At 35.2% G+C, this 16,398-nt stretch overlaps 1 protein-coding gene across 3 annotated transcripts in view; it reads right to left on the bottom strand.

Moving 5' to 3' along the window:
• Window positions 1–995: 995 nt before the first annotated feature.
• TUT7 (terminal uridylyl transferase 7) overlaps window positions 996–16,398 on the bottom strand; it is a 33,861-nt gene continuing 18,458 nt past the window's right edge. For 2 of the 3 annotated variants that reach the window (XM_058043711.1, XM_058043713.1), the window contains exons 14-29: window positions 16,158–16,308; window positions 15,388–15,474; window positions 14,414–14,514; window positions 13,844–13,901; window positions 13,031–13,134; window positions 11,937–12,026; window positions 11,734–11,847; window positions 11,548–11,625; window positions 10,145–10,322; window positions 9,570–9,617; window positions 9,361–9,452; window positions 8,771–8,886; window positions 5,749–6,086; window positions 3,925–3,995; window positions 3,693–3,756; window positions 996–2,014 (exon numbers count right to left, since the gene is read on the bottom strand). In XM_058043711.1, the coding sequence (XP_057899694.1) occupies window positions 1,947–2,014; window positions 3,693–3,756; window positions 3,925–3,995; window positions 5,749–6,086; window positions 8,771–8,886; window positions 9,361–9,452; window positions 9,570–9,617; window positions 10,145–10,322; window positions 11,548–11,625; window positions 11,734–11,847; window positions 11,937–12,026; window positions 13,031–13,134; window positions 13,844–13,901; window positions 14,414–14,514; window positions 15,388–15,474; window positions 16,158–16,308 (1,758 nt within the window). In that variant the 3' untranslated portion in view covers window positions 996–1,946. The remainder of the gene's footprint in view (window positions 2,015–3,692; window positions 3,757–3,924; window positions 3,996–5,748; window positions 6,087–8,770; window positions 8,887–9,360; window positions 9,453–9,569; window positions 9,618–10,144; window positions 10,323–11,547; window positions 11,626–11,733; window positions 11,848–11,936; window positions 12,027–13,030; window positions 13,135–13,843; window positions 13,902–14,413; window positions 14,515–15,387; window positions 15,475–16,157; window positions 16,309–16,398) is intronic. The other variant, XM_058043714.1, reaches the window with a different exon arrangement.

The raw sequence follows: 16,398 nt of genomic DNA, 5'->3' as shown, positions 1-16,398 counted from the left end.
TTAGTCCCTTGCCTGCTGAATATATGTCCACATGGAACACTGAACAAGGGCTAGAAAAACTGCCTTCTCCCAGACAGGATAAATGCAAAAATCAGTTTTAAAATCTAACTATTTCAAGTTAGATTTCAAGAAATATTGTTAAGTTATCAGTATGGAAGAAAAAGCCAACAACTTTCCATGCTAAAAAACTCCCATTCTAAGCAGCTATTTCAAGCCCTGGAAGCTTTAAGTAAAATTTTAACAGATGGGGAAGCAGTTTTAAATATAGCTAGGAAACAAACCTCACCAGAACAATTACATTAGGGAAAATGTATGTGTGTGATCTCATAGTTAAACAGCTAAATGACATTGAGTTACCTGTTTAAGACAGTTAACTGTGTTGCAAACCTGAAAAGCCTTCATATTTCTAAATTTCTCAGCACTGATAACCTACTGTTCACAGCATAAAACATATTCCAGCTTTTGAAAAAAAAAAGCTTTTTTTTTCACCGAAAGCATTTGAAATTCCTGTGAAATATGATGACAGCACTTTTTTCCAATAAAAAAGGCAGCATAAATAAACAACTGCCTGTCCCTCCATACCATTAAGAATGACGGAGTATGCACCTGGTTCAGAAAAGTTTATACACTTCAATTTCACCAGCAAAATTGGATGTAACTCTGTTAAAACTAAATAAAGCACAAAGGTAATAGGCTTGAAAATGTGTTTAGGAAAGAACACAGAAGAAATTATTTATGAAAGCAACACATCTGAAGTTCATGGATAGCTGGCTTCAGATGGGTGAAAACCAGAACAAGACTTAGGATAGTAGTTCCCTAAGAGCCCTTTGGCAATTCTAGCTTTCAGCTTCCATAAAAATAGGTAGGGAAAAAAAATTGAACATGATGGTTCTAAATCCTGATAATTATAGTAAATAACATTAATTCTACATTTCTACATGTCCGGAATATTGAAAACTACAACCTCAGGAAAAAAAAGAGAAACTTAAGTCTGATTTTCATTTTATTCACTTTATTTTTAAATTTATTTCAGATTCATAAATTAACAGTGGTTTCAATTTTAACACATAACTATTTCTCTTCTGAACAAGGTAAGATGGTGCGTTACCACCTCTGGAAGGATTTCAAGTAAAACTCAAGTTCGTACTACTAATGAATGTAAATTCTTGACTGGTACAAGGATCCTCTTCATATTCTATGAAAATGGACACGTATTTTTCTTCAGTTGCCATATTTCTTAAAGCATTTTTGTCTGTATCCCCAAGGCCTTGAAAAAGATTCTTAGCAGCAACAAAACAGGACTGACCTGTAACCTAATCTTTCTTTCTTGAACACAAGCACAGCAGCAAATACACTCCCATAAAATCACAGAACAGAAAACAACCTTACAAAATCTCAGTGGCACTGCTTGTCCAGAGATTGTTTAACATATGATGACTAGTGTCTATCTTTTTAGTTCTCTGGAGAAATAAACAAGAATATAGCAGTCTACAAACATCTCAAACACTTACACAAGGATTCAGTAAACAATTAACATTAATAAATATCATTTGCTCCTTCAAAAGATTCATTTTTGAAGAAAATATAATTTATTTGGCTAGCACATAGTTTTAGTGCAGTTTAAATGGTCAGGTGGAACAATAAAACCCTGAAAATAGTTCATTTTTAGTACTTGCCCTTTTCTAAATGCATTACCTAGTAAACAAATACAAAACATCATGGCTTTCTATTAAAATGCTCAAACAATCTATTATAAAGAGTAGGGGTCTGTATTAAAATCCACAGTTGCTTGTACTAGCAATCTAAAAGAAAACACCCATATTTCATTGAACTTAAGCTGAAGGTTGTCTATGCTGCTGTCCTGTGAATTCAGAGGCTTTAGCCAAAGACATTTCTTTTAAGTGAACGATGGGCCTGTGTGGCAATTCATCAGTGCTTAATATCCCTCATGATTCTTGGTGGGTCCTCTTCTGTGAGGCTTTTCCCTGAGTCATGTATTTATTGGAAAGGCTGCCTAAATTGGGAGGAAAAAAGCACAGTGCTTTAAAGGTATTATTTGTTGGTTTTTAAAAAACAAAACCAAACAAAAACAAAACAAACAAAAAACCCAAAAAAAAACCCCACAAAAAACCCAGAAAGACATAAATGAACTGAAACAAAAAGACAGGAGAAAATTACTGTCAAGTCAAACTACAATGAAAGGAAACACAGTTCAACTTAAGATCATTACCTGATAAAGGACAGTAGGAAACAATCAGATACAAAATTGATAACTAGCATTTTCTTGAACTAAACACCTAATGACAAACCACTTTGGGTTACAAAATCCCCAAACCAAATTTAAAAACGCCTTCCAGCAATGACAAAAAAATGTGTCTTCCCAACAAAACTGATAATTTAATTTGAGATACTTAATTGCAGTCAAGTCTTCACAAACTTCAGAAAACTAATTAGGTCCTCCTCCAACTGCAGAGAGATTAGTGTATATAATACATACACATGGTGCTGAAGGTTTGCAGAGTTGTACTAGAAATTGTAATTAAAACAAAAGCAGCCGTTCTTAAAATCTTCATTGTACTTGCTAATAAGCATGTGAAATTGCAGTGAGGAAGCTACATTGTTAATCACGCATTGAAAGCAAAACATTTCTGATTCAGAAAGAGTACATAAAGGCCTTTAAAATACAATCTCACTGCTACTTCTAAATGTAATTTTTAACTTGTTTGCATTTTAGCAAACAAGGATGTGGTTTGATAATCTCTAAATTAGTTTATCATGTATAATTCTAGACAATTACTGCAAGAAATCCTCACAGGAAAGCATTCCAAGTTTTGTCTCTGAAACATCAGAGAATCTACCCCATGTAAGCTGAAACAGGAGAGATTGATACAACTCCACCATACTCTGCTGCAAAATAAATCCACCAGAGTCAGTGATATAAAGGCACAGAATTGTTATGCCCAAGTTTTGCTTCAAATCCAAGACTCAAAATTTTTACACTTCTCCAGATTAAAAAATTAGGTGGCTTCAGCCTGTTCAAGCTGCCACTGTGTTCAGCAAATTAGCTCGAGTTTCTATGATGACTGATGAATAATCATACAATTACAGAACGATTTGGGTTCAAGGTCATTTAGTCCAACTCTCCCACTGTGGGCAGGGATGTCTTCAACTACATCAAGTTGCTCAGAGCCCCATGCAACCTGACCTTGGATGTTTTCAGGGGTGAAGCATTCACCACCTCTCTCAGCAATCTGTTCCTGTGTTTCACCATCCTTGTTGTAAAATACTTTTTTCTTTAGTCTAATGTAAATTGACCCTCTTTCTATTTTAAAACATTACCCCTTACTATCCCCTGCTAAAAAGTTTCTTCCCACCTTTCTTAAAGGCCCCTTTTTATAACTGAAAGGCCACAATAGCCTTTCCTTGAAGCCTTCTTTTCTCTAAGCTGAACAACCCCAACCCTCTCAGCCTCTCCATAGAAGTGCTCCATCCCTCTAATCATCTTGGTGACTCTCTTCTGAACTGGCTCCAACAGTTCCATGTCCTTCCTGTGCTGGGACCCCAGAGCTGGATGCAGGTTCCAGGTGGGCTCTCCCCAGAGCAGAGCAGAGCAGAGGGGCAGAATCCCCTCCCATACTCTGCTGGCCAGGCCTTTACACACAGGTTCTGAATTGAAATGAAGATATACAAACCTGACTGGGGACTCAAAAATACTTTTCCTTTTTGTTTCTTTTTTTCTTCATGCATAAGCACTCCCTATAAAAACATACACGTATCAATAAACCAACAAAACTGAAGTATTTGATTTCACAACATAGAAGTTTCTCCTTGAAAGCTTAGGTAAAGCTTCTCTTAATTACTTTATATAGGCTTTAAAACATATAAAACGTAAAAGATGAAACCAAAGTGGCACTTGGTGTTTACCTGATTTAATCTACCAGCATGTTTGACAGCAGTGGGTAAAGGGGACCCGCACACTTCTGACTTTGAGCCATCTGAAAAAATCATAAGAAGGAGTTGCTAATTGGAAACTAGTTTCCATTACACTTATCATAAAACAGAAAACCACCAAAATATTTTCTATCTAGAATCAGAAAATGTAGACTGTGGGACATTGTTATTTTCCTCAACTTTATAACATGGAAAACTCACATAATGTGGAGACATACATTTAAGCTAGGAACCTACAATAAATTAATCTTCGTATCCTCCTCCAGAATCAGCAGAAGATGGGGAACTTAGAATGAATGAAGGTAAGGTGGTAAGCGAAGTGTCCATAGTCTCACAAAATGTAGCAATGCAAAGAGTCAATCCATTTGTTTGTAGTACTTTATTCAACTAGGAAGAATTCTTGAGGCACTAAGCAAGCAATAAAAGACAAAGCCCAACCTACAGCAATTCTTTCAAATTGAAACATATTGATTCCCAAAATACAAATCATAGATAAAAACACCTATTGCAGAATGTACTATTTTAGACATATATACTGTACAGCCTAATAATATTTCTCCTGTGATGAATGCTAAATATGATTGACTATGAAACAGTCAGGCATATTCCCCTCCACCTTAAGAGACTCAGTATCACAGCAAACAGAATGGCTGAAAGAGAAGTTTAGTGAGACAAGGTCAAAGATGAACAAACTCAAAAGTTAAATTTAGACTTGACATAAACCTTCAAAAGGTCAGAAGCTGATTGAAGCATGGTTTCAATTTTTAATCAGCTCTTCTGTCCCTCCAGTACTTCTAGTAGTCTATCAAAGTAAGAATACTTCTAAATATATTGACAATTTTGAATATACTTGCACCATTTTCCTCCCTCTTCCAGTATTTTAACACAATCCTATGCTCTTTTCCACTAAATGCATCTGACTATGAAGAGTTTCCTGATCTAAGGCAGACAAGATATTTCTGGAAGTAGAGAAAAGCTGGTTTGAAAAATATGTTTATATAAAAGACTCCAATCTGTTCCTTTAAGAGGTCAAGTTATGACTAATTTATAAAACAATTTTTTTCCAGCCTGAACTTAAGTGCACCCAGGTTTACCTACAGGGAAACAGTGATACTCTGCTTCTTTAGAAGCTAATACAAATACCACCTACTGTCTTAAGTCTCAGTTTTATCTTAGAAAGGTATTCCTTCACAACACAAATGATGAGTGATCAATCATATATGAAAGATGATTTAGATGATTATATACTTTTGCTTAGCAGTGTTTCATTCAGGTCTGTCAGTCAGGATCTATAAGACGAACTTCTGTATCCCTTCAACTGCTGAATCAAAAACATTATTTAATTTTATTCGCAAAACTCAATCTGAGCAAATCTGTACACTTTTCCTATTGACTTCAGGGTTGTATAGAATCATTCTGGTTTAGGTAATGTGAAGAGCTGTAACACTAGCTTCTGTTGCAATTACGATGAACTGGAAGAGAAGCTTCCAGTAATTTGAAATGTTGGCATACTCATATATTGTGATAACAATGAAAGCAATTTCAACATGTTTGATAGTCATACCCTTTTTATTACAACTATCTTATCTGCTAAGAGAGACCATGCCAAATCTCCCAGGATACAGCACATTTCTGAAAGGAAGGTGAGGATGAAGGAAAAATAGTTAAATGTGACTACATTAAAAAAACCCCCACATTTACATGATGCAAAAACCTTACCGGTTAGTCAACCATGTTAAAAATACAAAAAACCCCCTTAAGCGCTATTTAAACTACTCAGCTGTATCAGTTTCATACCTGCAACTCCTTTATATAGTGGGCATTCCTTTTTAATATGACCCTCTCTTCCACAGATAAAACAACGTTTTTCTCTTATGTCTCTGTCTTCCGGGCGCTTCCATTTCTCTGCTGATTGCCTGGGAGTCTTCTCTCTCCCAGTTTCCACTATTACCCTTGCTCGTTTTCTCTTCTGAGGTGTACATAGGTGCAGCTTTCCCTCCTTGATTAAGTTCTCCTTTTCTGTTGGTTTATTCTGCATTTCTTTGTCCTCTTTGCTTTCTTTCTCCTTGATTTCTCCATACCTTTGTGTACCTTCATAATCACGACGCCGTCTTAGTCTGCAGGAGCAGAAAAGTCTGCAAAATTCAGATTTCTTACATTCACACACAGACTCAATACAAAAAACCCCCAGAAAACGCATGTGCTGTCCTTAGACAAAATAATTCTTCAGTGGGACCAATAAAGTGAATTGCCATACTTTGACTCTTCCACCAAACAGTGCTGCTCTTCATCACTCATGATGTTACATGTATTTAATAATTTAAATTTACAATTAGATGATAATACAGTTCTAAATACTAATAATGGTAACTCAAAAAATATAAAAACAACTGAAAATCTGTCTGCTCCAGTTGCATACAATGGAAGAGAAGAAACGCCAAGCAAAATGCTAAAGAAGTACAAAAACATAGGGCTACAGTTCTGGGTTTTTTCTATTTGTATGACTCAACCAGAACTCAGTTCTTTCCTTCTGAAACTGCATACTTACTCTAAATGTCTCTTCAGTTGAGAGAAGCTTCTAACATTCTATGTGACCTGAAGGTCTAGTAGTGAGGAAACACCACCACTATCAGACTTGTTTCATCTAACAAGGTCATACATGACTAGAAAAGGAGACAGGAGTGAAATCTCCAAATCTCAGGGTGATACCAGGCTCCTTTGGCAAGTTGGATGTATTGCTAATGGCCAGAAACTTGGCAAATACTTCACAAAACTGAACGAAAGGCAAAAGAATGGCACGAGCTTCAAGGTGCGCATCTTTTTTCTTAAAAAAAGGCATAAAAGGAAGGCCTGGGGAGCTATAGGTTGGTCATTCTCACCTCTGCCTGGTAGGATCATGGAGCAGATCCTCCTGTAAACTATGCTAGGGCACGTGGAAAACAGAGACACAATTGGTGACAGCCAACATGCTTTTGCTAAGAGCAAATTATGCCTCACAAATCTGGTGGCTTTCTATAAATAAGGGTTACAGACATGGTGGGTAAAGAAAGTGACTGATAACATGTACCTGGACTTCTGCAAAGCATTTGACACTGTCTTACACAAAATCCTTGTCTACAAAATGGAAAGATGGATTTGATAGGTGGACGACTCAGTGGATATGTAATTGGCTGGATAGTTTCACTTCAAGCATTGTGGTCAATCTCTTGATGTCTGTGTCAACACTAGTGATGACTGGTGTTCTTCAGGGGTCTGTATTGTGACCAATATTATTTAACATCTTTGTTAGGGACACAGGCAAATGGATTTAAATGCACACTCAGCAAGTTCTTGGATTATTAAGATTAGCTTTAAACAGATACAGAAAAGCACTGTTTTGCAGATCAGTCAGAGCACTTAGAGAACTAGTTGCCATAGAAGACTGCTAAGGACACCAAGACAATCAGGCTCAGGAAAAAAAAAACCAACCAAAACTAAAAGGACAAAATCCAAGTCCAATCCACAAATGAGCATTAGCAGAGCAGGGCAGGTATGTGCTCTAACATCTCTTATACAGCCACTCCAGATGCTGAGGGAATGCATCAGAAGAGACTACAGAAAACAACTAGTTTTCCTTTCATAGACAGCACTCCCTTTTGCAATAAATGGCTGAACTGAGGATTCAAATGTATCAGTGGTTTTACCTCACAGGGCATTTCTGTTCTTAGATGCACAATTCCATTTACTTTTCCTCTAATGCTGTATAGAATGTAGCTGAGTATGTGCAATGAACTGGTGTTTCACTTCAGAATGCAAGATTAAAAATCCATAGATCCAAGACAGCAGTTTGGATGCTGAGAAGACTTTCACACCACCTTCAGCATTCTTTAATTTCAAACTATCATCAGCTGCCATGCTTGCAATTGCTAACGCTGAGTAAATTGCCAAATTAACAGTATCAACAATGTAATTCACAAGTCTCTAATGTGTGGTGGAACAGCCACTTCAACCAACATGATGTTAGTAGCTTTTTTTTTTAAACTTAGTTACAGGAAAGTGTAAATGATTTCTAATGACAGCATTTAACATAAATAGATTCTAAACAATGGTTAGATTTTTCCATCCACCTTAAAAGTGAGCATAAAGGTTTTTAAGATTTCACTGTTTTTTAGACATGAAGTCTTTAAAGAGCTTTCTAGTAACTAAAATAAAATAAAATAAAATAAATAAATAAAATAAACTAAAATAAAAATTAAAGGATGAGTTTTAGGTTTAGGCATTTCATAAGAGGAAGAACTGCAAAAGCCACGTAGCCATTCATCTGTTGCCAGAAGAGAGTAGTTGTATATTGGACTTGGCTCCTCAGGGACAGGAAGTATTCTCTTGGATCCAAAACAGGATATTGTTCTTATACATGTGTGCTTATGAAAAGTAATGCTGTGACATTCTTGCCTTGCTTTTGATAGGAATTGCATGATTCTGTGAATTTGACAAACTCATGCCTTGCTAGGAGCAGCAAAATTCAGGTAGTAGAAGCTATTAAATAAATAAAAATACCGAATATATCCATGTGTACTTTTCACAGCACACAGTTACTCAGCTCTACGGAATATTTAGATTCTCTGTGACTTCTCCTTTCCTATACAACAAAATGGAGAGTCAGTATTGATACTTTAACAGTTCTGCAGCAACACTATCCACTACTGCCAAAAGAGACATTTTAATTCAGGTTATGAAATAATCTGCAGCAGGTACACGTTTTGTTTAGCATTACTATTCTAATCTTTCCTAAACAAACCTAAGGAAAAAAGTTACACACAGATGCCAATGCTATACTCACTGTCGTCTCAGGGGACAATCTTTCATGAAATGGCCAATTTTACCACAAGTTCTGCAGCATCTATCATTTGGTGCCAATTCTCCTTCTGTTAGAACCTCAGGATCAAAAAAATACTCCTGTAGAAGAAATCATATATTTAAAATGAAAATCCAAACACCAGGAAACCAAGACGGATACAAAAGTGTTAAAACAGCAGTAAGAGTTACAGAAAGGAATACTCTTGGGGTCTATAGCTGAACCCTGAAAGATCTAATGAATTAACTGGCCACTGACCTCTTTGACAGGCAGCCTACTCACCACCAGGTCTGCACACTGTTATAAAACTGCAGTTTTAAGAAATGCTAAGGTGCTTTTCATTTGGATTAAAATACATAAATCTGTACAATGAAACTCTGACTTGATTAGTATTCTGCATACCAAAATATTTTACATGCAAGTAACATCAAAACAGTACTCAGCAGTAACTCCCATGATATTTAGAGTAGTGTGGAAATTTAAGAGAAAGAGTTTACAGTGATGTAGCCATAGTCCTGCAAATGCTAAGTTATATGCCAAAGAGCTCACACATACTCCTCTTAGAAGTAACTCACCATTTTTGATGGGTATTCTTTAGGAAATATTTTTATAGGGGTACCAAATACCCTTCTGCCATTGATAAAAGCCTTCATTATAAAATTTGTCACTGTGGAAGAAAAAAAACCCAAACCAAAATAATCATTTAAATATCAAACTAGAATGTAAAATAATATTGAAGACAAGATCTTCACTTTGTAATTGAAATTGTTAACAGAAGACATACTTTTTCTTGACAATCCAGCTCCAAGATTGTGATTCAAATCAAAGGGATCTGTAGAAAATAACATGATAGGCATTCCTCAATGTGCAGACAAAAGAGTAGAAATCTTTGCATGAAAATGAAATGGGCCAGAAAACAGGTTACAAATTATTTCTAAAATATCTAACTGCATTTTCTCTGTCAGAGAGCATAGTGATAATAAGCAGCGATAATAAACAATAATCATACAGAGTTGAATCATTTAATATGGGCTCAGCTAAACCTAGTATTTTTGAGAACATCTCAATTGAATTACACCTAGTTTCTTTGCCAAAGGATTTTGTTGAATCTATTTTTCTGCCATTTACTTAATAATGAAAAGTGTGAAGCTTGTTTGCAACTTCTTTTCAATAGCCAAAAACCCCTTAAGAGTAATGCTTAGCACTACTGAAACTCAGTGGCAATTCTGAGATGCTTTCAAAACATGGGCATTAAAATATTTATAATCTAGTAAAAGAAAAATAAATAAGCCTTGTGAAAAAAGCAGAATTTTCACGTTAAAGAAGTTCTGTATATTCCTGTATTTTATATGGTTTTACCTTCAATTACAATATATTTGGAGGTCCACTGCTTCTTGAAAGTTGTAAGCAGATTTTTTCTCCTGATGCAGATGACATGCTCTTTGAAATCAAATTCTTCTGTGTAGAATCGGAGAAGTCCCAGCCACAGTTGCCCAGCAGATTCAGTGTTTTTCCCATAGTCTGGCCAAACAACTGACTAAAATGACAAAAATATTGTTACATTCAGTACTTACATTAAGCATTTTCTTGATTTTCATTATGTATTTTCAACATTTATTTTATACAGAAAAACAATGGAGTTACACTAGAATACTTCTTTTCATGACTTTTATTCATAATCCAATATTGATTTTAAACAGTATATTTTTTAGTCTATTAGTAACCAAAGTGGACAATTAATAGAACTTTTGGCACTAGGCTTTGCCTCTTAAGAAAAGAATTTATCAATTCACTTTATGAGTCTGTATAAAACAAAATTATTCAAGGGAATTAACCAGATATGACCAGATATACAGGTGGTAGCAGTTATGTTCATCCAAAGAGACAAAGAACAATTAATGATCCTTAACAGCTTAAAATAATTTTGTGATCTATTTTTTCAGATTTTGGAGGTTTTTTTTTCAGAGATGAATTACGACCGACCATACTCCTAAAGCTTTACGACACAGGAATAGGATTTTCAAAACAGGAGCTACTCCACTTCCATTCCTGCATTTGTTCTGGATAGAATTAATTTTTTTCCTCAGTAGCTGGTATAGTCTGTGTTGTGTATTTAGCATAAGAATAATGCTGATAACACTGATAACACACTAATATTTATTTGCAGCTCAGTAGTACCTACCCTACTGTCACGGACTTTCCTGTTTCCCATGCTCTGCCAGCCAGCAGGAGCACAAGAAGCCAGGAGGGAGCACCACCAGGGCAGCTGACCCAAAGTGGCCAAAGGGATGTTCCATGCCATGTACAGGAACTCAGAGGGAGTGGCCAGGAGGTACTTACTGCTGCTGAGGGATGGGCTGGGCATCAGTCAGCAGCTGCTGAGCACTTGTGTTGGGGATCTCTGATTTCTCTTGGGTTTTAGTCCACTCCCTCTCTTTTAATTACTACCATTATTACTACTACTACTGTTATTATTAACATCATTGTAACAATTAAGAGTATGAGGACTATTATTTTATTTTGTTTCAATTAATAACGTGTCTTTATTTCAACCCACAAATTTTACTTTTTTCCTCTTTTAATTAGCTTTCCAACCAGGGAGGGGTCTGGGGGAATGGGAGAGTGGCTGTGTGGTGCTTAATTGCCAGCTGGGGTTAAACCACAATATTCAAACTCTATATTAGGGAAGACTGTCTTTAAAAGGAATTTCTATTCATTTGCCAAGCTACAGATAACATTTCCAATTGGCCTGATTTACTCACCAACTCCTCTAGCTTATCAAAGAAATATACATTCCAGCCATCAACCAAAATTTCAGGCTTTTTTGGTTCTTTGTAGATCTGAAAGAGTAGTATTAAAACTCATTAGAAGAGCCTTTCACATTCAGCACTGACATTCTTCTGATCAATACCATGTCCAGTTACTAATTTCTTTACAATATACTGTACCTCTTGAAGAACAGGGATGACTGGTGGATTTCTCTGTTGAAGGAAATAAAGCACCATAAGAGTATATGCGTAAGATGACAGGCTACCTCGAGATGCATCTCCAATGTCACATATCTAGAAAAAGAATCGTGATTTGTATCTTTCATGGTGATCATCCCTTGCTGAAGGAACTACTGCTTCCAGAATGCCTGAAACATACTTACCTTTGTAAAGACTTTCATTGTGTAACACAGGTATTTTACTCTAGGATCAATAGCTGCGTATGATGACAGAAGTCTGGTATTATGCAAGGCCTACAAAAATAAGCAAGTCATGTAGAAAATAAAGAAGCTCTGAAGTTATGAAGAAAATAAGCTGAAAACATGAAAAAGAAAAACTCTAAGGTGCGTCATCAACTAATACATATGTGAAGCCCTGTGTAGGAATATATATTGAGAAAGGAAGCACTCAACAATGATGTTATCACCTGTTCTTTTAAAAGCCTATCAACTTCCTTGATCTGTATGGAAGTGGTACAAAGTAGCATTCACAGAATAAGACTTCAAAACAAGAAGCATTAATCTCCTACTACAGTTTCAAAAAATTTGGTAGAAGGTAACTACTTGAACCCAGAGATTTCAGTCCAGATGTGTGAGAGCTACCAACGGACACATATGAAAGCATAACTTCAAGGAGAACACTTTCACACTTAGTGGTTGTCCTCCTCAAGATTCCCTCTGAGCTCATAAAAAAACTGTCAGAAAGCCTAAAAATTGTCTCTACGGCTTAACTTTCCTTTGCTGTTTCAAGGAACAGGGTTTAGAAAATGAGTGACATTGAAATAAACTAAATCTGTTTTTAAAAAGTTTGGCCAAGAACACATGGATTGGTTTTCTTTGTGGTTTGGTTTTGTTTTTTTTTTTACTTTCTAATATGTTACAGTTCAGGCAAGCTGGGTTCAAAATTACTCTTTCAGTTCTCAAGGCTAAGCAAGAGCCATGATGCTAAGAAGAGTCTAAAAAATCTTAAGTTAGTTTATTTTGACTCTCATTTGAGAAAGACTTAAAATACTTAACTCACTGTTTCTTACTATTACTAGTAGATTTTCTCAGGAAGGACAACTCTGAAATGACAACTGTGCAGCTGACTCATTCATAGTGAAACAAACAAAACCAAAAAGGTTTATTTGAAACATCAAACTGCAACAGGTAATTGGAAACAGCTGCTTTTTGAAACTCAATCAAACAATCACAGTCTCAAGAAACAGATTCTCAGTTTTTTGTTACATAACATAAAATAAAAAAGGAGGTAACCTTACCAGAGTATTATATAAACTGATGTCTACTTCAAGACCACTTTTGACATGGAAAAATTTGACAATTGGGACTTTAGCAGTTGTTATAGGCAAGACATTTCTTAAACCTAGGATGAAATGTTTTATTACTGAATGGCTACAATACAGTCCTACACAGTATCACTTAACTTCCAACTGTAGCCAAAAGGCTACAAAAGAAAATCTTAGTTGACACCAAATTTGTATTTCAGTTACATTTTAACACTGATTTCAGAAATTTATCAAATATCATCAATCTGATAAACATAGTTTGTATAAATTTATGTTTAGCCCCCTCAAAAAATAAATAGCAGTCTAAATAAGAGTGCAGAATTTGTTTATAGAAAAATAAGCTTAAGACATAAATGACAGTTCATTTCAACTCATTGGAGATACACCAAAACGAGCACTATAAAATTCATGATTTCTTGTAGAAAAAAACAAGATTCACACTGCAGACTTGTATCAGAATATCTTTTACTATCAACTTCACAGACAAGTACATAATTATGAAACTGAAGCCTCAAGTCTTAAATCATTATTTTTATGCGTGTAAGTTATAAACATACTATCTGTCCAGATCAGATGTGGTCCAATAACATAATAACCTTGAATACCTATATATACAAACAAAAGTAAATCCAAATGTTCACAATATTCAACCTCACTCTAACTAACAAACTTTTTTATGTTATTTGTATCTTAATGATTTTCACCCACAGTGCCCCAGAATCCTGCCACTACAGCAAATGAAGTAACGAAACCATAATAACTTATTTTAATTTTCCAGAAAATTACCTGACTGTTTCTTGAGAACTTTTGCTAAATCTTCAATGATTCTGATGCAATCGAGTCCCTAAGACATTAAGAAAAAAAGCTGAAAGCTGTATCTGCTGCAAGTATTTCAGGCAACCTTTTATTATGCGCCCTTAAGCTTAAAGCTGTATAATCAAATGTTTCACGTTATACAGAATTATGCGAATACAATAAATTGTTTCAAAATGGCATATGTAAAATCAACAGCTGATAATGTAATAATGGAAACTTTTCAAAAGCTGATATTCGAGATGAAAGGAGACTGATATGCTCTTCCATTGCTTTGCATTCCAGTAGTTCATGCAATCAAGAACGTTACTTATCGGCACAAATAAAGCTAGAAATGCAGAATGTGGGAAAAAACTAGCTACTTCATTCTCATACTCCTCCCTAGGGCAACAGTAAACACCCCCAAAATAATCTGCCTCAGTGGTACCTTAGTATTTCCCTCTAATATTAAAACCTTTTATAAAATAATGAATTGGTTATGCTAAATACACCATATAAGAAAATTCTGCATTTATTTAACCACAAACCAAAATCTGAACCTACCTCAGCAGTTTCCAGACCATCTATTGTCATACAGATATCAAGATCACTTTGTTTGAAGCCAAAGCCATTTTTTGAGGAGCCAAACAAATCCAGCTTGGTTCCTGTAAGGCATGGGTTGCATTACAGCCATATATCAACAAAAATTATCAAATTATATATAACACAGAATCTCAAATTGTATGTAGCTGCAAACCACTGCATGTATTCTAATACAGGCAAGAAAACATTGTATTTTTGTAGTACATGAAAACTTTCTGATTAACATTGCTTATGAGAAAAGAATATCTACTGTTATTGATTCAAATAAGCAGTCTGACAAATCCAGAAACAAGTTAGGCTTTCCAGTAATTAAATCATCAGCATGTAGGTTCAAGCTGACATCTGACTGAAAAATGTTTTGTACAGAGATTCTCAGGGAATGGGATATACCTGGCTCCAGCAAAAAAAAAATTTTTTTGTATTTTAAAAGACCATGAACTGAAGTTCAGGTGTTACAGGTAAGAACTCCAGAAAAAAACAAAGGAAAAACAAATCAAATGCCTCGGTTCTGTGAACAGGCCAGATCTTGTGGCTATATTTTAAAATATTCCAAGGCCAGTAAGTTTCAGTAGGAAGTACTAAAATAACCTTGTTATTTGTAAGAGCAGTTACAAAAATAAGTTTGATTAATAGTTAAAATAACAAATGTAAAACTATTCCACTTCTGCTTTGATTGTTTCTTCCTTTTTTAACTTGCTGTTGTTCCTTCCTAGTAATGTGTGCTATATATGAATAAATGAAAAAAATTCAAATTTAAAAAAGCCTGAAAAGACTTAGAACAAAAATTAATGTAATGAAGCATTCCAATGCTAAGCAACAATATGGGTTAAATATTCAAAACTAAGTGTTTGTTGTATTGAAATTATGTTTTCTTGGAAAACACTCAAGTATGAACAATCAAAAATATAAATACAAAGATAAAATGGCCTAATTACCTGGGAAATCCTGTCTAATGAACATTTCCAAGCTTTGTCTTATATGCTCTCGAGCATGATCTTCTACTATATTTGGAGCAAAATCATCTTTAAAAAAAGAAGAACAAAAAAAAGACAACAATTTAGGCAACTACTTTTCACGAAGAGCAAAGATTCAAGTGAAAATAGAGAGGGGTTTACAGTGGGGCAGGGGAAGGGAAAGAGAAAATTCACATGTGAAGGAAAGAAAGCAAGGATGAAGTAGAAGAGAAATACCTGCTCAAAGAAAAACATTAATTAGACAAATAATGCATTTTGTCTGGTCAGAAATGGCGAGAGAGAAAGGAGGAAAGTTGGGTCACTCTGAAAAGAACAAAAGTGGAGAAATGTTACAAAACTGTATTTTTTCACAATTTTTTCTAGAATACTGAAGTGTTTTTTTATGAAAACTACAAGTTAAGGAACAGTCAACATAATTCAAATCAGACAAATACAAAAGCATCAGTAAAAAACTCCACCCAAAATCAAATTCTCAGAAAATGTATTTTCCTGTATGAGTAATCTACCAACCAGTTGGAAGAAAAATCTAAACACTTTCTAGTTCTCTAGATAAAAAGTACTCAGCAGCTCTTTAAGAGCCATTACCATTAAGCCAAATTGTAGAATTGTATCTAAGAGTTGGAGGCAATGTAGGAAATAAACTGTCACATTATAACACTACTAGTCTGTGGGCATTACGTTTTTTTTCAGATTCTTTTTCTATGGCACAATATTCAAAGGAAAAAACTTACAGTAACACTGGACACAAACTTCATCTAGAATAACTGAAAACTTGGGTGGCAGTGGTGGCAGTGGGTCAAGCTCAATTTTCTTGAAGTCCTCTGGACAATCATTCTTTAAATGACCTTCCCGTTTGCACAAGCTACATACTACTGTAGGAGACTGCATGAACAAGAAGAAAGATTAGTTTTAAAAACTATGGTACTTTAATAAATTGGAGCAACACTTTCATATAACTTCTAACAGAACACA

Source organism: Melospiza georgiana, chromosome Z (assembly GCF_028018845.1).
Source record: "Melospiza georgiana isolate bMelGeo1 chromosome Z, bMelGeo1.pri, whole genome shotgun sequence".
NCBI classification, from domain to species: domain Eukaryota; kingdom Metazoa; phylum Chordata; class Aves; order Passeriformes; family Passerellidae; genus Melospiza; species Melospiza georgiana.
Note: the sequence above shows the minus strand (reverse complement) of the source record. Positions and strands in the feature narration are given on the sequence as shown.